Source organism: Dromaius novaehollandiae, chromosome 2 (assembly GCF_036370855.1).
Source record: "Dromaius novaehollandiae isolate bDroNov1 chromosome 2, bDroNov1.hap1, whole genome shotgun sequence".
Lineage (NCBI taxonomy): Eukaryota > Metazoa > Chordata > Aves > Casuariiformes > Dromaiidae > Dromaius > Dromaius novaehollandiae.
The window spans coordinates 8,280,495-8,303,148 of NC_088099.1; the positions used below are offsets into that span (position 1 = coordinate 8,280,495).

Sequence of the window (22,654 nt, forward strand, 5' to 3'; positions counted from 1 at the left end):
ATGAAATCACAACCAGAAAACATCTTCTGGCTTGCCTGCCAATATTCATTTAGGGAATGAAGGTAAAACTGACTGTCCCCAAACTTCCTTAACAGAAACGAGGCATCAGGATTACTGAGACTTCAAGAGCATCAAGTGCCCCTGTAGTTAAACTCCCAAAAGTATGCACAAGCTCTTCCTGGATCCTCCCGAGTTGGCAAACGGCACTGGGGTATCCAGTGTCAGCCAGGACTTCTTGACAATAAGCAGATGTGCAGACTGACTGGAGTAAACACGTTTTGTTTACACGGTGTCCCGTATCTCTCCAGTCTACACTGATGTGTCTGCAAGAGGACTGCTGCACTGCCGGCAGAAAGCTTCAGACTGGTCCACATGAATTAGCGTGACCCTCAACATTATTAGACGTGCACCCTCATTCTCCTTCCTGATTGTCATACAAGGGTAGAAGTGAGAGCAATCTGCAATGTTTTGGGAATCTGACAATCAGCTGCAATTCTGTGTATAAAGCTGGGGGAATAAGTTTCCCTTCCTCCTTTTCCTAGGAGCAACTTCACCAATATCCCTTTGCTGACACCCACACCTATGCGATTCCCTTACTGTCTCCAGGATCCCTGGACAGCTGAACACCAAGGAAGAAAGCAAGTGGCCTATGTTTTGCACATCTGTCAGTCAGAAGCTTCAAGGCATACAAAACTAAGTACTCAACGGTAAACGGGTGGGGAATTAAAGGAAATCCCACAGCCTCCTGTCCTGCAGAGAAATTTTAAAGGTCCCATTCTTTCAGCAAAACATGCACAGACGAACCCAAACATCCTATAAACATAAACAGAACCTGACAAGAGCACGAGAAATATGAACTCATGAATCCAGCTCAATGGATGCTCTTCTTCTAGCTCTTCACAAATGCCTCACAGCCCTCCGCAGAACACCAGTTATCAAAGGAATTCTGCTGTGCGGTCGTCTTTTCGAACTATCTAATTATTAAAAGCAGAGGTTGCTGTTGCTGTTTAAACAGGAAAAGGCATTGTATTAAATCTGAGGAAACCCACGGCATGGCAGTTCTAACATGCTCCATTAGCTATAAGCATAGACTTAACAATACATATTACATCATGGATGATCACTACAGCCATTTGCCACAATAATGATTGCCCTGAAGATGCACAATTTTGGAAAGCGTGAAAGTAAAAATATATTTCACTCAACCTTTGGGTTGAAATGTTCATTGTGGTTTGTGCCCTACTCAGCTTTCTTATCACCATCTGTAGGAAAAAGAGGTGAAGAGGAGATCATTTGATATTTGCTATGAGTTTTTCTTTTAAGGAATTATGCAATAATTTTCCTCAGCGTCTGAAAATGCCTTCATGATGTCTTTTGCACACACATTTTAGCATTTTTGAAAGGTGAAACTGTGAAGTGTAAACCCTTGGCTTGTGTAGGCTAAGTTGTTGCATAAATTTAAAATACACTTTTATATTTATTTTCCATCATTAAAAATTAGTTTAACACAATGAAATGGAACATTTGGGAGCAGAACAGAATATCAGCACATCGTTTATTCTGATTAATGAGGTAGACTGATGAAAACCGGCCTTGAGAATTCATCTCCCATCTAACACTGCCAGTAGTTTTAACATATGTTAAAAGGCTAACTTAAACACTACAGGGGATCTACTATTTACTTAGCTATGCCACGTGGTACTAAAGTACAAACTATTCTGCCATCACTGTCATTTTATGTTGTGTTATTTGAAGAGAAAATTGTTCTTCTCTTTAGTGAAGATGCAACATTGTATCATTTACATAAATCCAAAGGGAGACCTGCAAGCTGCATTTTAACGGGAAAAAGATTCCAAGTTAAAACAATGCCAGAGGTCTGCATCAGTGTGAGCTCTAACGAATGCAAGCTATTCACAGAGATGAAGTTATTATAAAGCTTAAGGAATTATGGAATATTGCCTTTCCCTCTTCATCTAAAGGCTCCAGAGCTCCCGTAAACATTTGGAGATTTATAATAGAGAGACTTGAAGGAAAACTACCACAGCAAACTTTGGAGAAATCTCACTACACAGTGCATTAGAACTTCAGACTGATACAGCGTTACCAAACCACTAACTCATCCTCTGAAACAATGATACTAAAGACAGAGAGGTACATAAAGTACAAAATTAATGAAGACAGTACAAAGAGAAAGATGCAGAAGTTCTCAGATGTAAGCTGTATTTAAACATGTTTTAAATGCAGTGTTCTCCTTCCAATAGGAAAATGAATCAAAAACAAACTTAAAGCAGCTTGACACTCTCTACCATTACAAAGCTGTTTTAAAAATGAGTATTTAGCTTACATAGTACAATTCCTTTTAAAAAAGGGGGGGCGGGGTTCATATGGACTTCAGATGAAGCATTTTAAAACTTTTCTTTTTCAGTTTCAAAATGCACAAAGCAATTAAACCACATTAGATATTAATTGCTTTCCAATTTTTTTCAAATCAGCACAGTTGGAGTTTTCAGCCATACAATCAACCTAACGATACTCTTCCCATTTGAAAGAAAGCAAACATTACCCCCTAAATGCATCACCACCAACAAAACACATTTTACTGACATTTTAAGATTTAAAAAAAGATGAAAATATGCTTTTATTCACAGTATGTGTCAGCTTTAATCGTAACATATGTTTAAAGCTCAGTTGGGGTATCTTAACATACCCAAAATACAGGAGGAGTTATCAGAAAGACAATGCTAAGTAAAGCGAATTTAAAGGTCTACTCCATGGGCACCTAGAAATCATTCTTTAATGTCCAACTGAACTAACTGATTCTTACTCTCAACAAAAAATCCACACAGAAGACAACAACTGTGAGCATACCTGAAAGGTGATACTTCACACAATTTTGTGAGAAGGAGATTCAACCTGTGAGTGACAAAACCCAAAGGAAAAAATGTGTTTTTATCTGCACTCTGTCCTTGTGCCCCATAAGCACTGTCTGTTCAAGCCAAATTGCATGTCTGGGCAAATGAACACCCAGCAATGCATAACCCTCACAGAGATGGTGGCACCACTTAGGAGATTTGTCTCAGGCAACTTCATAAGAACACTAAGTTGGGTCTTATCACCAGAAAATTGCTAAAATTTAACGCATATTAAACTGCTTTAAACAAAGTTGTTTTTCATAATACTCATCAAAATTGTTTAGTCACATTAGAGAATGGAAAAGCATGCTGTTTTGCATAATTCAAACTTTATGTGATATTTTCTTTGAGAAAATATTTATAGAAGAGACTCGATATGCAAAAGAGTGGGGTTCTTCTGTCAAAACTCCACTGGGTCAGATTAAAGGTCTAACCAGCCCAGTACAGCTAGGGTTAGAAATAGGATAAGATGATAAATATTAGAAAAAAGGACAAGCATATGAGATGCTTCCCATGCCTCCAAGTATTTTCAGTTCAGGGCCTTCCAAAACCAGGTGCGGTTCCTATACACATTTAGTAATTCTCTGTTTCTCTTTCAATCTGCTCTTCAGTTCACGCAAACTTTCAGCAATCCGTAACACCCCTTGGCAAGGATTTCCATTACACAGCTACCTGCTGTGTAAACAACCACCTCCTCTTGCTCTGAACCTGGCCCCTACAAGTTTCATTCGATGACCTCTGGTTTCTTGCATTAAAAGAAACTGAGCAGTCAATATATAGCCGCCCTCCTCGTGCCACCTACAGTTTCGTGCACCTCTAGTATTTCCTCCTCCGGTGGAAGAGGATCTCTTTTGCAGATCAAAGGGTTCTAGCTGACTTAACTGGTCTCCATACGCACACCACTCCGCATCTCTGATCACTCTTTCTGCTTCTTTGTGAATCTTTTCAAGTTTTACTACATCCATTTTTGAAATTACAGACACATTTTCAGTAAGTCTATGAAAATCAGTAAAAACTTGTTTTTCCAAATGTTTCTAATCTTACCAAGTAGATCATATGTGCTCAAGCAAAGCTTTGACACATCAAAGCTACAAGCTCAAAAACTGCCTCTTCACTAAGCACGCTCCATTTTCTCTCTGTTTCCAGGTGAAAGCAGACTCCATATGCAGCATCTTTACACTGTGAACGAACATGCTTTAGCCAAAGGTTAGAGAGACTCATGGGAATCATCTCTGCAACTACAGTTAATGGCTCTGCTGCAGGTTCAGATTTTGTCTGGCAATATATTTAAATTGCCTGTACTTTCCATCAGTCGTCTGTCTGCCAATTCAGATATGAAGGGGAGAAAAATCTCAATTTTATGTAGAGCAATGGAGGAGGAAGAAGCAGGAAAGTAAATTTTGAGACTTGAAGTGGAACCGAAGAAAGCAGTTATGAATAAATGGGCAAGGCAAGAGAGAGGACCTAACACACGAGTGAAATGAGAGGTGATGGAGGAAACAGGACAAGTGACTGTTGGGAATCACACAGACCATACAGAAAGCCAAAAGAAGCAGGAAAAGAACACAGCCCCAGCTGACTAGAAAAATGAACAAGAAAATAAAGAAAGAGGTGAGAAGAAATATCATGTGACAAACATCTGTCTGGGAGCCTGTGGAGGAGGTGCTGAGGAGAACACAGATTAAAGAGCCAAAAAAGAGGAAACTGCAACAGACAGGACACTGCAACTAGGCTTGGAAAAGCAAGGAGAATGGGAATATGATGAGAAGTGAGCAATATGAAGGAAGGAAAGAGTCTGACAAAGACAGGCTGGAGGGAAAAAATACAGAAAAAGTCCGACTTAGAAGAAATGGACAGAGGGCTACATAGTCGCTGAACACCGGAACAGAACTGAAGCTTCCAGGCTTTTACCATAGTTTTTCATACAGCATATATCTGTGAGGTCCTCTGACAAAGCTCCCCACCCACTCCTTAGCTTGGTCTACACGAGAGGCTGCCTAACAAGAACTGCTATCAGTCCTTCTGCATGGTCTGACAGACCGCCAGATATAAAACCCAGGCCATGGGATGCCTCCATCTGTCTGAATGCCATGTCTCAGAGGAAAGAACATCTGTCCAAAGAGCAAACGGATCTGACCTGCCAGAGCTAGGCTTGCTGCCCACAAGTGCAGGACAGCTGCGTGTGAGCAACTGGGCAGAAACCAGTGGAGAGGCGCAACTTGGGCAAGATGGGAGAGAGAAAGACAAACTGCCTAAAACCATCCATCTGTGAGAGACAAGCAGTGGCTGAAAGCGGGACTCCTCACACCTGGGTAACCTGCTCACATGGGGCAGGGGATATTTCTAAATGTGGTTGTCACAGTTGGACCATCTTACGTAACAGCATAACTCAAGCAGTGAAGGACTGTGCAACAGCTCTAAAAGGCTTCAACCAGGCTAATGACTCATTAGTGTCAAATGAAATAAAGCTTTTTCTCTCTCTCTCTCTTTTTTTTTTTTTTTTTTTTTTTAAATAGTGGTAAATTCTACAGGAAAGCACCACAAAATCATTAAGGTCACAATGTCAACCATTAAGCTAAAGAAAATGCCATGATTAGAGCTGCCTGTGAAACCTTCCTTACGCCTCCTTTGTGCAACATGCATTCTGTCCATCAAGAAAGCTGTGGACCACTCGGAGGAACTCAAAACAGCATAATCAGAGCTCAAGGAAACAGGATCTACAAAGCAAGCATGAACAAATTTCCAATTTTTGTTCTGAAGTAGAGGGCGCTGGGAAAATAAACCAACAGTGCTCTGCAAAGATGAAGGAAGTAATCTATCCTCCATATCTTTGGCAGATGGAACAAGTAGTAATGGGCTAAACTCAGGGTGAGGAAAATTTGGGTTAGACCTTAGGAAAGTGATTCCAATAGTAAAAGCAGGAAAGCGACTGGAAAAGACTGTTCAGTTAAGATCTGGAATTTTTATTATTGAACATTTAAGAACAGTTTATACAAACTTCTGCCAGGAATGACAGATGTAGAGATCCACCCTTGGAACAAGGAGGTAAACTAGATGACTTCCAAAGGTCCCTTCCTGCTCTCTGAACCTGAGACGGGAATCCTTTAAGAATGATCAATCATCAAATTTATCTCAAGACCATTTCCCTAGTCAATGTATGGAATGAACAGGATAGGCAACCAGTAAATATTTAACTTTTGCTCATTTTTCAGTGTGTTGTCTTTAGTCTTTATCTGCTGACAATACTCAAATTGTGCCCTAGAAGCAGAATTAGTAATTTCGCTCCAGCCTTGACTGGTCATTAACATAATGCCTAACTATTTCACTGCTGTTAAGTAATTCAGTTTTGCAACACAAAGGAGCGATATCTCCACATTGTAGATGGAGAAGTCAATCGGTGACTTCACAGGAGAATGTTGTAAACCCTTGCATGGATCTAGGTCTAAAAGTTAAAAGGCTAAAAGGAAAGTATGCAATGATTTCAACAGCCTTGTTTCATACCTCAATCAGGTCCATCCTCTACAGGAAGAAGTCTTGTAGAAACACATTTACATAAAACTACAAACTGTATCATAATACATGTGGATGAAAGAAAACAATTAGTTTCATAAAATAAATATAATTCTGCTGTTTCCTAAAACATGTTTGACTTTGCAACTTAAACAATTTTAACACATTTCTGTATATTAAATCCAACTCTCTCCTGACTAAAGACCTAGGTTCTCTTGCCATCAGTGCAGCGTTATTCTGTCTAGATTATCTAATCTCTATGCCGCTCCACAATTTCTTTTTCTACTGTTGCAAGGAGTTTTGTAATGCTCTTCCTTTGAAGATAAAAAAAATTGATGAAGAACAAAGATAAAGAAGTCCACTGCTGCTTTTTCACTGGACACCTTACCTTCTCTGTTCACACAACCAGCAGATATTCACCAACCACTTCTTTTCTATGGAATAAGGCACCCCATCCCTCAATCTCCAGACTCCAAATTTGATCTTAGCAGTAGCAACAACCAAATAAGGGGGAATGGTGTGATTAGGCCATAATGAAACTGATGCACTTTTCAATTGCAAAGGAAAGCAGGTAGATGTGTTGCTGTTTTTTCTGTGGTTTCACTGACAGTCTCAGAAGAGCAGTTATTTAGCAGACCAGACTACTAAAATGGATAAATAAGTATATGAAAATCCGAGCTTCTACTTGTTTAACAATGCATGGTCTTCTTGATTATGGCAAAAAGACTGAAAACATGCAATTAATGCAATTTACAGTCTCAGAAAGTAGAAGGAAAGTAAAATGAATCCAAGGGTGTTTTGTGTTTCTATTAAACTGTGTTTTTAAGGCCATTCTCGTGAGCTTTTAAGGCCTGGGAGTTAACAATGCGGGAAATAGAGGAGGAAGGTCACAGTGGGCTCTGCTGTAAGTCACAGCCCGGTTCTGGCTGCTTGCCTGCCCCACGGACTGCACTTCCCCTGCTCCCTGCAGGCAGCACAAACCCCCGGAGCAGATCCCTTTCGAGGAGGCTGGGTTCTGCTCAGCCATAAGTCCTGGGCTGACAGAAGTTTCTCACACAGCTTTTAAAAAGAAAAAGGGAAGAAACAAAGGGAAAGGCTCCAAAAACCATGACACTCATAATATATAGAGCTGGCAGCACTAATTTTATCACTGCCAGGCTGAGTACTTTATCTTTACTTGATGTTATTGCCCCTCCTCACTTGTGGTCAGCAATTTACTCATTACTTCTAAGCCCGTGCGTACACACACACACACACACACACACACACACACACACACACACACTCTCTCTCTCTCTCTCTCTCTCTCTCTCTCTCTCTCTCTCTCTCTCTCTCTCTCTCCCCCCCCCCCTTACCCCTTTCAGCCTACCTTACCCCACTATGGCTCAGATACTGTTTATTTTAATGGCTTTAGTGCATTGCTTTTTTAGTACTAATCCTAAATCTGTTCTTAAATCTTTTCCCCTCGATCTGATTCGCAGTTAGTTATCTTCAACTCCCACACCCATGTACCCCGCTCTGTAGTGCGCACCTCAGAAAGGTTCCAAATTTGACCATCTTCTCAATCACCTTCCTCTTAGATGTTCTTATTTACCCTCAGCCTCAAGAGGGACCAGAAAAAAATACCATACAAGTAACAGCTTTGGCTAATTTCTCACCTACTGAAATCTGCCCGTCCCAGTTGTGATGCATCTTACCTGTGTCGTAATTACTATGTTTCAATAGGAAATTATTTAACTTAGCAAAAGACTTCATTTTACGCCCCACGTGCCATGCTTCTCCTTAACTCCTTTATCTTTACTATCAAAGATTGAAACCCCGAAGTGTCTTACACTCGACTGTTTACTGAAGAAGGGGATGCAAAGTAACTCTGCCCACTTCTGCACCTACTTCTGGTAGAGGCTTTGCTACCTTTCTGTGTCCTGGACAATTGCTGCATTGTCTGTTTCAAAATGCTTCCATAATTTTCCTATGCCTCACACAGCAATTTATTTCTAAATATATAAACATTTCCATTGGATTAAGTTACTTATGCTACACAATAGAAACAGAAAAGCTTACACGACAAGTGATGAAACTGATGAGCATGACTAATATGGAAACCACCTTCAGAACCGTCTCCCCAGGTTACAGGTTTCAAGTCTCCATGGAGCCACACTTCATCCTGAACCTTGAACCACCATCACACAAGAGACCCAAAACCTTCAGCGCATGCTATTCCACACACTGAACTTTCTCCTAAGCGAACGGAGTCGAGTCACTCGGAATCCAGTCCTTCTACCCCGCAAGGCACGACAGATGCCTCAGCACCACATCCCTGACAACGATACAGACAACAGATCAAGACGACACAGACCAGCAGTGGCCTTCTTTGGTTAAGATTCACAATGTGATGCCAGACAACCTGACATCTGTTTTTTAATTTATGTTGTTATGAGGACATCAACCACTTCTGCAAATAACATGATACCAATTCTGCATCCAAATCTCAAACCAAAACTACCTGGAATCTGAGAAACCTCAGACTCCCAAGTTATCTGTTTCACATCCCTTAATACATTTCCTTCCAAAATATCAGTGAGAGGGTCTGATCTTTATTATTTTAATTAGAAAAATAGTGGCATTTAGCTTTTTTATGTTCTGATCAGCCAAAAAAATGCATCCATAATATCCTTTCAATCTCGACTAATCAAAGTCCACACTTTCTGTTAGCAGGATTAGTAACTTGAGTGCAAAAAAAGGCCTGGTTCAGAATCATGCAAAGGTTTTCTTGGATGACTGTTGCCTAGCTTGTAAGAAACAAGTTTATGGCTAGGGAAAACGCTGTAATCAACTACTCATGATAACAGCAATAAAGTAACCGTGAGAAACGCAGAGAGCAGATGAAACAGCACTAAGAACAACTCTTGCAAATGACCCTAAACAGGACAAAATAAAGAACCAAAACACCTGTTCCATTCAAATTGCTCTATATATTCACTGCAACTTAATACTAGCTTAGGAAAATTACACTAAAAACGGTTCTTGTGTATTTAATTCCAAAGTATACACAAAAGATTTATTTTACTGAAACGCTCAGTAAAAAGGAAAATATCTACCAGAAACTAATAAGCTTGTGAATCTGTAAAATACGACAATGATAAACAAAGCAAGTAGATGAAGTATGTTTTTGTGTGTGGGGAATAGGTAAAGAGGAAGCAAAATCACTAAGATCATTCTCTCCAAATCTGTCAAAATATCATTATACCTGAAACTGTCCCAAAACTGGTAACAGCAATCTCTGCAGCAGAACAGACCTGTATGGGCTTAAAAGCTGTGTAAGGGCTTAAGCAGAGGAGTTCTGCCAGAATTCTGTGGTACGGTATCAATAGTGATCACGCACAGTGTCCTTTGGTTTTCTTCATATCACATAATTGGCACTTTGACTGCTTTTTGGGTAATTTATATTGACTAAAAATTGAGAATAAAAATACAAATATTAGTTTCTGTATTATAAATTCTGAAATAGGGAAAGAGATAGTATAGATGACAGGGGATTTTTTTATTTTGTTCCTGAAAATATATAAATACAAACAGAAACTTCAGAAATAATTTTATATATATTTGTTAATACATCATTTTTTCAGCAAGAAGACTTCAGTAATCACATTTTCTCTCCTTTCACTCATATGTTCTAAATCAAACAGTTACTATACTGCAATTCTAGGGTTTGCCAGTGCAGCCTGAGGACAGCAGTTGGGAAACATGCTTTTCACCTTGATCTCCCTATATGCTAATTAAGCCATCAGCCTCAAACACAGCAGCTGCCGATCCAGGCTGCTTCTAATGCTTCAAAGCGCCAGCAGCGTGTCCCAAGCCTGTGCTTGGAGTACTCCGTGCCCCATTACTCAAGTCCTAGCCCTGCCACTGACTCAGCATCTGTCTCCTCGCTCACTAACCTGGTTTTAGCTTCGACACCAACAGAGGCAGTGGAGCTTGCAGACTCCTCAGACACTGAGCGCTGAAGAACGGGTGTTAGCTGCTTGGTGCTGTCCACTTCCGTCTGGGCATCCTCCTCTGCAGATTGCTCCTTGACTTCTGTTTAAAAAATGGAAAAAGGTTATGAGTTATAATCTTTTGACTATTAAAACCAGAGCTGTAAGCTTTCTTTTGTGATGCAAACATGCATTTTATCTATATAGGGATTATTCCATGTAACTATTCTATTAGACACAACAAAATTAAAGAGTGGGAAAATATCACCCTTCACATCTAACTAAAGCATGAAAGTGGATGCTTATTAAGTTCTTTATGTAACAGCATATTGATAGTGAACTAAAGGTGTTCAGTAAGTAATGAGAAAGGGAGCAGGAGTGTTGTTACATGACCACCTTTTTATATGAGGCTGCAGTTTTACATACATTTTCAGCAAGCATAAGCTCGCAGGGCTGCCAAAAGCAGCTCCCATTCTCCCCTCACCTCCTCTTGTGTGCCCGCTCTTTCATCCCAGAACAACCATCAGGGTGACTACAATAATCTGGGTTATAATTAACCTTTTTTCTCCCAGATTAGTTTTAACCTTGATCCAATTCCCTGCACTAGCTCATTGCTTCATTACGCTAGCCCCATGCTGGCACAGCTTTGAGGAGGTGAAGGATGGAAGGAAGTGGTTTATGCCAGCCTAAAACTCATGCTGAAGCGTTGGAATAAAAACAGTTTTTGCAGCATCCTTTTAATTTAGATTAGTTGTTAGACAGAAATACATGCATCTACAACTGCTACTTCTTCTATTCATCTATAAAGTTTCTTCCTGCTCAGAAACATGAAACAGCAAGTTGGCAACGTCTGTGCAACCTAAATTCTGTTCCCATTTGGTTCCCTCCTTTGCACTGAACAAGTCAGGTATCTGTTGGGATAACGCTGCAATGTACCATTAAGAATGTATCAGGAGGCACAGGCACAAGGGAGTGGTCAAGGCTGTGGAGACAATCAAATCTGGTATTTCCACACTCCTCCATCCCTTGATTTTGAAACCTAAACAACATTAAAATCTCAGGTCTCCGGCAGATGTTCTTAATCTAGCTTAAGACACTACAGCATCCCTCTGTCAGCATCCCCACACTGTGGCTGCGTCACACGCCACATACTACTGAAAACTTCCAACAAACATGGCTTTGAGCTGAGAGGTCAATGCATGCAGCACTTTCAAATAAATCCAACCAGAGTAAAGCAACAGATGATTCAGATGATTTATGCAGAAAACAGGATACGTTCACTTCTTAAAAAAAGTCAAACATTTCAAAGGACAGTCAAGTACTGCACAGGATAAATGATTCAAGTGGAGAAATGGACGGGTAGAAGAATCTGTGAGATTGGGTGGGCAAGCACTAAAAGCTGCTACAAGCTCTAATTTTATTTAAAAGAACAGTGAAAGAGGAAAATCCTTAGATCATAAAACCGTAGCTTTAGGGGAACACTCCTTGGTCTGTAATATTAAAATTATATGCCCGCCAGAGCAGATGGAGAAGGGGAAAAGCTTTCTTGTTTGATGCACATAGATTGAAGTAAAATTATTGTTTAACCTAGGGTGAGCTCATTTAGGAAGACAATGTACAATGTTTAAAACCCTCAATGAAGGCATCTAAAACATATTCTAAGAGAACTATGAAATTAAGAAAAGAGCGTAAGAAATTCCTGTACAAGAGTGGGTGTGCCACATACTCAGCTGGTGTAAACTGGAATTGCTTCACATATTTAAACTATTCAGTAACATATGTCTGAATAACGGTCCAAAAATGACAAGCTGTCATGAGGCCAAATGGCTTGCTTTAGGACCAGCCCACCAACCCATCCTGAAAAAAAATGCTGGACAATCATTTTACACTAAATAAATATCCTACTGGGAATATATTCCTTGTAATAGTAACAGGCTCCATGCAAAAAAACAAAACAAAACAAAACTTAGTATTTGCAAGTCTGAACACACAATCCCTACAATCATTCCTGGACCGGCATTCCTGAAACAGGCAACGTCCAGCTGAACCTTTCAGAGCAATCTTTGGTTAGATTTCAGAGTATGCCAGATCTGAAGAGCAGTTTTGTGCCCCAAACGTTATAAATACAGCTTCAATTGAAAGTATAAATTCCTGTATATATTAGAGAAGAGCTGTCACGTATTCTGGAAGGTGCATGGCATTTTTTGTAGAATTTATACACATCCGTAAGATGGGCAGAGTCCAAATCACTAAAACCAGAACCCACTGCACAGCCTAGGACATTCACACATGAAGCGCTCAAGGAAGACCATCAGAAATCATGGCCTTGCTGATGATCCATCTTTTTAGAGTTTATCCAACCTCGTTAAACCCTTTACTTTTTTGCCTGCAGGACTTTCAAGTACAGAAAAGTCATTTACACTTAGCCAGCTTTCATTTCATTAGATCTTAATGGCCTGCCACATCCATGCCACCAGAAAGGCAAAGTTCACGCACACCAGCTCATCCTCAAGAATTCTGGACTGCGTGAGGAGACAGATTGTTTCATTACACATTACAGCTACATGAGCTTATATCCTTATGGTGATTTTCCCCCTGCTGTTTGCTTCCCTAGAAAAGAAAGGACCCAAATTATACTAAATGAGAAAAACATCATCTCTACTGCTGTCTCTGTAATAACCAAACCGTGTCTCAATATGCCGGTGGAAGACTGAAAACATGGTGTTCAGAAAACATGAGGAAAATAACATTTATACTAGTTGTGTATGCCACACTAACTCTGTGAAAGAAATGTGAGGCAAAGCACAGCTTTTCCTAAAGGAAACCTGAGGAAGAGCAGAGGGAACATGCCAGTAGTCAGACTCTAATGATACAGAAGTCCAGCACCAGCATGGTAAAGGTGCCCCATATATTATCATCACTGCCTCCAAGATGCTCTTGGAAGCACCTGGCACTATACATTAACTGCTTTTCACTGTATTTAATGAATGTTCAGACTTTGTTACGGCATCCTACTTTGAAGTTTCTGGGAATTGAGGAACCATGAATGATTAAAAAATGTGAAGCTCATTTGCAGATTCATATATTAGGCTTTGTTTGCATCCTATTTTCATGACTGCTTCTGTCACAGTTAAGGTCTTGGCCACATGTAAGTCAGTGGGGGAACTGAGAACTGAAAAAACTGATTGCACAATTCCCATCTGTTTGTAAGCTCTTTTTAAAGTTAATTTACTCTATTAAAACAGGCAAACATGAAATTTAGAGAATTTAATTAAAGATAATTACAGTAATAACGCCTCCCCACCTGATTAGCGAGCACAGAAGGGCTTTCTTTTCTTAAGAACATTAAAAGAAATCCCCAAAAGCACAAGGAGTACCAGAACACCTAGATGCAAGATAAGCATCAGCTTATCAAACGGCACATAGACTGAAGTCTAGGAACGCTTGTACAAAGCCCACGACATGATGTAAAGAGGCACTTTCCCGAGACACTGCAACAAGCAGCTAGCAGCAAGCTGGGGCCCAGGCTTCTCCCTAACAGTTCCTGTCCAAAGGAGTCATGAGAAAGGCCGAGGCTTCCAGAAGCATTACAATTTAAGTAATGTCCTAGAAAAAAAATTGCATAGACAGGGGACAAATATTCGGGAAGGTCACCGGAATCAGTAAGACTTAAAGCATGTTTATCAAATTTCTCTTAACTAACACTTTCACCACCTTCTCCTAAAGAAGGATGTACACTTTGGGCTTTAGGTTGAAAAAAGAGGTTTTAGGGTTTACAGTACTTCAAAAGTCAACTGAAATTTTTCACGAGAAAAATCTCTAAAAAGGTTCTGTATTTTAAGCATTCAGAAATTCCTTCCCATAATGATTATTTTTATTCTTCTTCCTAGAGGAGAACATAGTGAATACTCAAAGACAATAACAAATACCATGCACAATTCTCAGTCCATTTCTGATATTAACCACTTTCCCATCATACTAGTTGGGCTTCCCTACTTGTATCTTACTATTTTCAGAACATGCTGGCAACTTCCTCTTTGCCTGGTCTATCTTCAGATCCCCGGAGAGAGGTTAAGGCAAGAGGCATGCGCCAGGCAGACTCGCGGGCAGAGACGCCAGGGTTTTGTGAGCACTCCCGCGGTGCGCTGCTTCCCTTGAAGGCTGTCCTGTGCATGCTTGGGGGAAAGCGGAGGCGGGCGAGGGCTGGGATCGCATTACGTTATCACAGTTTTCTTTGCGGACGTGATGAAGCAAGAGCGATGAAGCAACGCTGACTAAAGGTCTAATCTGCTCTTTTATTACAAACAACCCTTTGCTGTTTTCTAGCAATCAAAGGATGCTATTCTGCAAGCCACCAGGGTAAATGCACAGCCAGACAGGGAGCTGTGAGTGCATCTGCTACGGCAACAGGGCAATGAAAAGATACCTGCATAGCAAAAGTTAAGAAAAGGTTAGAGCTATTTTCCAAGTCAACAACTGAAAACACTGTAAGACTCTTGCCAAAAAAAAAACCCAACTCTTTTAAAATACTGTTAGGTTAGCACACAATAACAACGAAAAAAGTCAGGACAGCTATAATAAACATAAAATAGACCTTCTACCATTGTATAGATGCAACGATTTGACTACTCAACCAATTCAGTGGTTGGGAGTCTACTGTCAGACCTATTTCTCCTTTGGCAGACAACAAGCAAATGCCATGAGCCTCCAACTTTCAACAAGAAGAGAAAGTAGCATAGGCTGGAAGGTATCAGCATCACCAGACCCTGCCAGGATACCCCAGTGGTCTCACCTGCTGCTAATCTAGACCTTCTGCAAGACAAAGTAACAAGACTTTACCAGCAGATGCAATTGTAACTGCTGCACAAAAAGGGGATATTGCTGCTGCAAAAAACCCCTAACGTGGCGAGGTATTTTATACAGCCTTGTAAAGGTCTACAAAAGCACAAGTAACTCCAGAATGCTCTCGTTTCCAGAAGTAGTTCAGACAGATGAATAAACCATGACAGTGCAGCAACAATACAAAAAGAAATCTTAAAAAAGGAAACCAAATTATGAATTTAAAATGCCTATCTAGTACTATACACTATCGAGTTTCATTTTCTTCCCCAGCTTATGAACAAAACACGTCTCCACTAGTCACAGTTCTTAACTCTGCTACTGTTCAGGACACAATTTAATAGCAACGCGGCCTTGTCATCTCCTCTCCCTCTGGTGTCTCAGGAATACGGACCGTCAAGCACAGCAATCCTATACATGCAGAAATCTTTTCCATACTTTAACTTTGTACGTATAGGTTTTAGCAGCTGAGAATAAGGAAACGAACTGAGACTCTGTGGCGCACCGATCCTATGCAGATCACCAGTAAGCAGTCAGGATGCCACAGCACCAAACCAAACTGCATTTAAAGGCACACTGGAGGAGGTGGCTGCTAACAGCCACTGCCATTACTTGGCCTCACAGAAAACTTACAGAAAGTCTGTAGCCACGTATTCTTCCACGCTAAAAACGCAGCCACGGGAAAGAGAGGGAGAAAACATACTGAAGTTCAGGTGTGACACGACAAATCACTGTAAGAGCCAGTTTCTGCAGCCAGAGGACTGCTCTCTGCACTTTAAATTGACATTCTCAAATTCTCGTCAACAACAAACAAACGATCCACAAACACCTCAAAAGCCGTTTCTCCCCACATGTTGCAAATGCTGTATGTTCATTTAAAAGACCCCCAAATATCTATTTTTTTCCCTGTTTGAAGGACATAACACTGATTTACTTACTGTAATAGTTACCTTATGGAACAAGAAGAAAACATGTGTTTACTCTTTTTTGTGTATTTCGGTGTGTATTTTAATAATTGTCATTCAAACCAAATTACTATTTATTAAATACACTTAATACAGAAATAATTTTGTGTATTTTCTACCTGGCATAAAATATACTTTTCTACTTTGGACCATTTAAACTGCAACTTAGGTCATTCTAAACACAGCATTTCGTGTTGTGGACAGGCAGCCAGCAGCGAGCTGTGGCTGAGGAGCTGCCTCAGCCAGAAGAGGCACTCAGTAGCACTCCTCTGATTATTTCCCCCATGAATTTGTTCAGGGTTTTTTCCTGAAACTCTAAATTTTTCATTCCCACAGCATCCAGTAGCAATGAGTTCTGTAATTTAAGTACATGCTCTGAGCAAATGCCCCTACCTTTATGCCCTGAACATGACCCAATATTGCCTTTGATATCCCTTAATTTTTATGTTACCAAATGAAATGAATCCTCATTCCCTGCTCATTTTCTCCACGCCACTCATCATGTTGTGGCACCCTATTAAATTCCTCCTCAGCCATATCATTTCAGGCTGAAGTCTTGTAACCTAGCTGTTCCCCACAAAGAAACTATTATATATATATATATATTTTTAATCATATCTGGTGGCCTTTCCTACACTTTCCCAATTACAGTCTGTCCTTTTTTGAAAAGGGGAAACAGAATTGCACACAGCACTTAATATGCAGTCATGCCCCAGACTTACAAAGCAGCAGTAGAAAACCACAGCGATGCTGTGTTCTCTTATTACTTTGCTAGTGTTTCCTAAAATTTGATCTGCTGCTTTGACTTATACTAGATATTGCAATTCTCAGAAGAACCCTGGTAACACTTGCTCAGGTGACGCTGGCTACTTGCGAGCCAATTTCTCTTAGCACAAAATTAGGATGGCTGCTTTCCCCTGCATGCTGCTCCCCATATACTCGCACCGAATTTTCGTGCCCAGTCACTCCATTTTCTGTGGTCTTTCTTCAGTGCTTTGCAGGTGGGTCAATAACTTGATTATCACCAGCTAGTTTCTGCACTTCGCTTCCTGTACATGATCTGGAACAGGGCTGCCAGGGCAGGTGCCTGCGGGACTCCAACAGCAGTATGTTTTACACTGTGATTTTGATTAGGCAGGACTGGGATCTGAATTTTTCTCACATTCCTTCTGTCGCACTGGAGAGCCAGCCTGAACACGTTATTACCAAAAAAAGAGATCCATAAAACTAAAACCTAAACAGAACAGCACCATTTCCAGTGAGGAAGAGAGTCCATGACACGCACAGTACAAACATGAAGTTGAGGACTATTTCACTGTATTTGACTGATAATGTCCACACAAATTCCCCTACTGTATCACTAACGACACATCAGCAGTAAAGTTGGGAAGTGAAGTTTCAATGTTTTGGGATCCTTGAAAACTCCTTCAAAAACCTGTTGGCTATGTTTAGCAAAACATAGTTTGATACCAAAACAGCTAAAGTAGTACTGAAGACAATAAATAAGCAAAAACAAAACAAAACAAAAAAAACTGCATTTCAGAAATAGCTTTCACAATGAGAAACTCAGTGAAATTTGAATTTATTTGCATATAACAGATTCTACCAACTACAAAAATAAAGATACAAAATACCTGGCATACAGATCATCAGTCAGAAGGCAAAAATCAGTTTTCTAAACGACCTACTTTAAGTGTGTGAGATTATAATACTATTACCAACTAAGCCTGTGAAGATTTTAATGCAAATACCAAGCAACTTCCCATCATATTTGGTTTTCTTATTACAAACAAATACCATAATATGAAGAAAAACAATAAGGTACTTCTAATAATAACAAGATACTTTGGTTCTGCTAATTCTTCCAGTGACTGGACAAGTAGGAGACAGCTGCCTAACTAAAAAAGGGATCTTAGAAAACAGATGTTTCTTATGAGTACAGGGAATATTAATCGCCTTGAAACATATTTAAGTGCATTTTTAAGCACATATTTGCCCAAAATATTTATGAACAAATGTAACCTATAGGCAATGCCACCGGTGATGTCATGTCTTGTGCTTTCATTAATTTTAGAAGTGATAATTAGTGTACTGATGAGGCCTAAGGTATCTGCCTGAAAAGGACAAGATGGATTTCCAAAGGTCAATCTTTGGTGTTAGCAAAGTGAAGAGAGTTTTTGCCACTGATTTCCACAAACGAGGATTTCTCTTGGGTTTTGGTGTGGTTTTTTTTTTTTGGTCTTTGTGGGAAGCTGTGCTCAGTACAGTTCATACAGTTACAAAGCATGAGTGTCTTTTCCCCAATGAGTGGCATACAGTAAATTTCTCCAGAAAGATGGTTTTTCAGGGTGCTTCAAAACCCATGAGATCCTGAATTGGTCTAAAATTCCCTAGCAGCTTGTGCACAGATAAACTGCCTTTACTGAGAAGTGTTTGCTTCTGGTTCTTCTGTGCTTCATCTAGAGACAAGAGAGGGTAATTAGAGGAAGATTTATCTTCAGGACGTTATTAATCTAAGTCCAGCAAGAAAGCAACTGGCCAGATAACGTCACTGGGTCTGATGATAATGCAGGGCAAGGAACTACTGGTTAATAAAATCATCTAGATTGCTACATATGTTTTATCACTTCTGATGTCTCCAAATATTATGGGGAGGTAAGCAAATGTTAGTAATTATTAATTAATTTTAAGAATTTGTTGACGTGGTACTGAGAGTAAACAGAATTCCCGATGGATTTATTATGAGTTTCCCAAGAGACTCAACAGTTACAGTAAACTTATTTCACTGTGCTTTCCCCCAGATCAGAATCTGAATCCTGGCATTTTTATGGGACACAAAGACAGGAAGAATTACAGATGAAAGGAAGAGCTGGATGTTTTACAAGTGTTCTGAAGGAGGAGAGAGAATAACTGAAGAATTAACATGAAGAATTCCAGTTTCAGTCAAGTCAAATGCAGAATCAGAATGCTGAAACTAATAGAAGATGACAACAAAAGCAGAAACCAAGTGTTCAGTTATAACAAAGAGCCACCAAGCCTACAGAAATCTTACCAGGGCATATTTATTATATTATTTCTTTCTTCAGATGTGCAGTTTTAAATTTGCGTACATGTGTGCAGACACAGACCCATACTTTCCAGACCTTATCATGTCTTTTTTCTTCTCTTTTTTTATTCTTAGGTCATTACAGAGACTCTCTTTCAGAGAAGAGCAATGTAAGAGGAACTAGAGCAAAACACAGTATTACATAATGAATTGTATTTTACAGATAGCTAGAAAGGTGAAAATATTGATAGGTGCTAAAATGACAGGAGGGATGCAAAAGCTGGTAAGAGGTGGATGAAGAAATACCAGTGGAAAGTCATCGGTGGGAACCACAGTGAAGAAAAATGGGGTAAGAAATAGGCTGTAAGCAACACAGATCTGAAACAGAGAGCTGGAAAGACCAATATGGAGCCCTGAAGGAAAAAAGTCTATGGGAGGAGCCAAGAAATCACAGCAACAGAGCTCCTGGGGGAATCAAAGGAGTCTGTCTTGATGATGACAAGAATCCAAAAGCCTATCGATACAGCAGAAGCAGTTGCCGTTAGCATGTTAAGGAAAAGTTGGGCTTAGCTCCAGAAAGATTCTTCCAAATCCCCTCGCCTTTCCATCCTTAAGGAGTCTACGTTCGTTTATACAGTGAACTTAACACTTGGCAAAAAATGGACAAGACTTCAAAATCATTCTAGCTGGTTGGGATAATAAACCATACTGAAATGATTACAGAGTCACAGAGCTCACTCTGCTTCGCTTCTACTTCTGCCTCTTTTTACAAATGAGATTATAGAATTTTCTCAAGGGTAACAACTTGTTTCCTGGACTGCAATTAAAATGGCCATGCCTTAGCATAACTTACCAGCCATTTCAGGAAGAATTTCTGCCTCTCCTGCCCCCTCTTTTTGGGGGGAACAAAAACATTTTGGCCAACATTTTGAACAGAAATTGTTTAGTACTTACACTCCCCTTTGCTTTTCCCCTACAAAGGATCTGATAGCTAGAAAACACCACTTTTATTCCTGAGATCGCATGGGCATCTCCTCCTTTTCTCCCTGCGAGGAAAGTTCTCGTTCCTTCTGCATTACTCCCTTGTCTAAAAGTAGCGCTCACTATATGGAATACAACATTAAAAATACGACTTTTTCTCATTTTATTAAAATAATCTTCACAAAAGGGAACCATTATGCTAGACTCCATAAAAAAAAAAAAAAAAGAAATAAAAACCATCCCCCAAACCCAACCAAACGAAAATACCCCACACAGTACAAGAATTCCTGACCATTCTCAATGCCCAGAACAATGGCAAAAAAAGCTAGAAATATGGAGACTTCAAACATGTTAGAAGACACACATCAAAAGTCTCTTCTGCTCAAATGATCTCATTCTGAATTTCACAATATTACTATATTATGTTTTGGTTTACCAACTACCACAGCAAACTCTTGGCAAGTCCACTATTTGCAAGAAAACAAAATGAAAAAATCTTTCTGGTCAAACTAAAAAACTCACAGACAATGGAGGACAAACACGCCTCGATTTGATTAACACACAGTTTTACAGGGAGCAAAAGACTGGGACTGCTCCTTCTCTGACACTATTATTAATACAGATAAATACTCAGAAAACTTTTAGAAGTAGCAGCCTTTTCAATTAATATGATTAAAGTTCTACCAAGTCACATGATGTTGGACTTTCGAAATCACTTAATTGCAATTGCGTCTCTATCAAATTGCTCAACGCTATCGCGTACTTTCAGGTACATTTTGGTCCCCCTTGTTCAGGTCAGATTTCAGGTATTTCTGTGTGTTTCTACTAGGTTTCTTTTCTTAGTGCCAAAACAAAGGGCACAGCTATGCTACGCAGTGTGCCTTCGCTGGCACATCCAGAAGGTGAAACGCAGCAGGAGATATTTGCAGAGATCCTTAGTACAGTCCGTAACGTCATCTTGGGCTCAGCCCCGACGTGACATTGCTGCATTGCTCCCTGCAGCAGACACGGCAGAGGCTGTGGCTATCGGGGATCCTAATGCAGTGCTCCACTGCTCCCTGCACAGACCTTTAGAAATGGGAGTCTGTCCTCCGTGCAAGTGAGGATGGTTTTTATGAAGGGAAATGGAGAGGCTTTCATCTACATTTCCTTTCGGAGTCTTAAAAATAATTCTCCATGCCCCTTTCCATTCCAAAGTAAAACATACTCTCAGATCTCTGAGTGCTTAGTTAATAATGAAATGTAAAGCCAAAACAATATAGCTCTTACTAAATTCTCTATACAGTAGTGCACCAGTAGTTGTTTGGCTGGAGTTTCTTTTGTTGGTGTTTTTTTCTTTTTTTAAACACCTCCAAAATCTATAAAAACTTCACATGTAAAACCACAACTTATTTCCCCTTCACCAATTTTCATAGGACTATTTCTAGCGTAGCCACAGTTAAGCCTCACCTTCCTTTACCCTGCTCCTTTTCTACAGGCAAATACCTGCTACAACTTTTCAGTCTCAACTTTAATCACTGGTAATCACCGACTTGAATGGTCTCGCCCAACTTCTACAAATTCACTATACCAGCAGCAGAAAAACAACTGATAGAATAAAATGACAAAACATCTTGTATTAGCCTTTAACTTGGACTCCCTCCAGAAACTATTAACAACGTTTAAATTCAAGGCTAGTAGTGACTAAACACTCATGACACTCCCGATAGCCTACAGTCTTGAGCACAAAGCCTTCTCAACCAACACCGCTCAGCTTCTGACAAGTGAGAAGCAAGAGACCAGCACATACGATCAAAGCTCATCCTCCATCCGCTTGAGACTCTCAACTTCCTCTTTTATAGCTTTAACTATTGCAACCATGTTCCTGCGCGGTCCTACATAAAACACTGCTGCAAAAGCAGCTCCTTTGAGGTCCTCTACTACTTCTCCCTGAATATCTACACAAAGCACAGATTCTTGTCTTCACACTTAAGGACTTCACAGCTTCACCTCCTTTGCTCAGCATCTCTTACCTCTTAGTGTAACTGGTATGTACCTTAACTCGGCTGGCATTCCCCTGTAATCACCCCCTGATGGCCAGCTGCTTCCTTTAGTGTACCTGTGCTTTCCTCCACTTGACTCGATACACGGTTACCTAATTAAATTTATAACCTCTTATGTCTCAGTACCTTTATAAGGCTTATTTCCATCAAGCGGCCATGGCTTAATGTAGGTTTCATCCCTCTCCTTATATTCAGTCCCTGGTTAAAAATAGGCAAAAGGCTACAGACACGGGCCTGGCAAAGAGATGGCAGCTCTTCACCAAGGCCTTTATCTTATGTTTTAGCTCATCTGCTTGTCTCTTTAGACTCTTAACCTCCAGAAAAGAATTTACTAACTGTCGTAACAGTACTCAGTCCAGTGGAATGAGATCCCTCTGGTAACTGA

At 40.1% G+C, this 22,654-nt stretch overlaps 1 protein-coding gene across 11 annotated transcripts in view; it reads right to left on the reverse strand.

The window, feature by feature from the left end:
• Positions 1-22,654, reverse strand: part of KMT2C (lysine methyltransferase 2C) — a 204,034-nt gene that overhangs the window by 131,372 nt on the left and 50,008 nt on the right. For all 11 annotated transcript variants that reach the window (XM_064505735.1, XM_064505733.1, XM_064505727.1 and 8 more), the window contains one exon: positions 10,361-10,499. In XM_064505735.1, the coding sequence (XP_064361805.1) occupies positions 10,361-10,499 (139 nt within the window). The remainder of the gene's footprint in view (positions 1-10,360; positions 10,500-22,654) is intronic.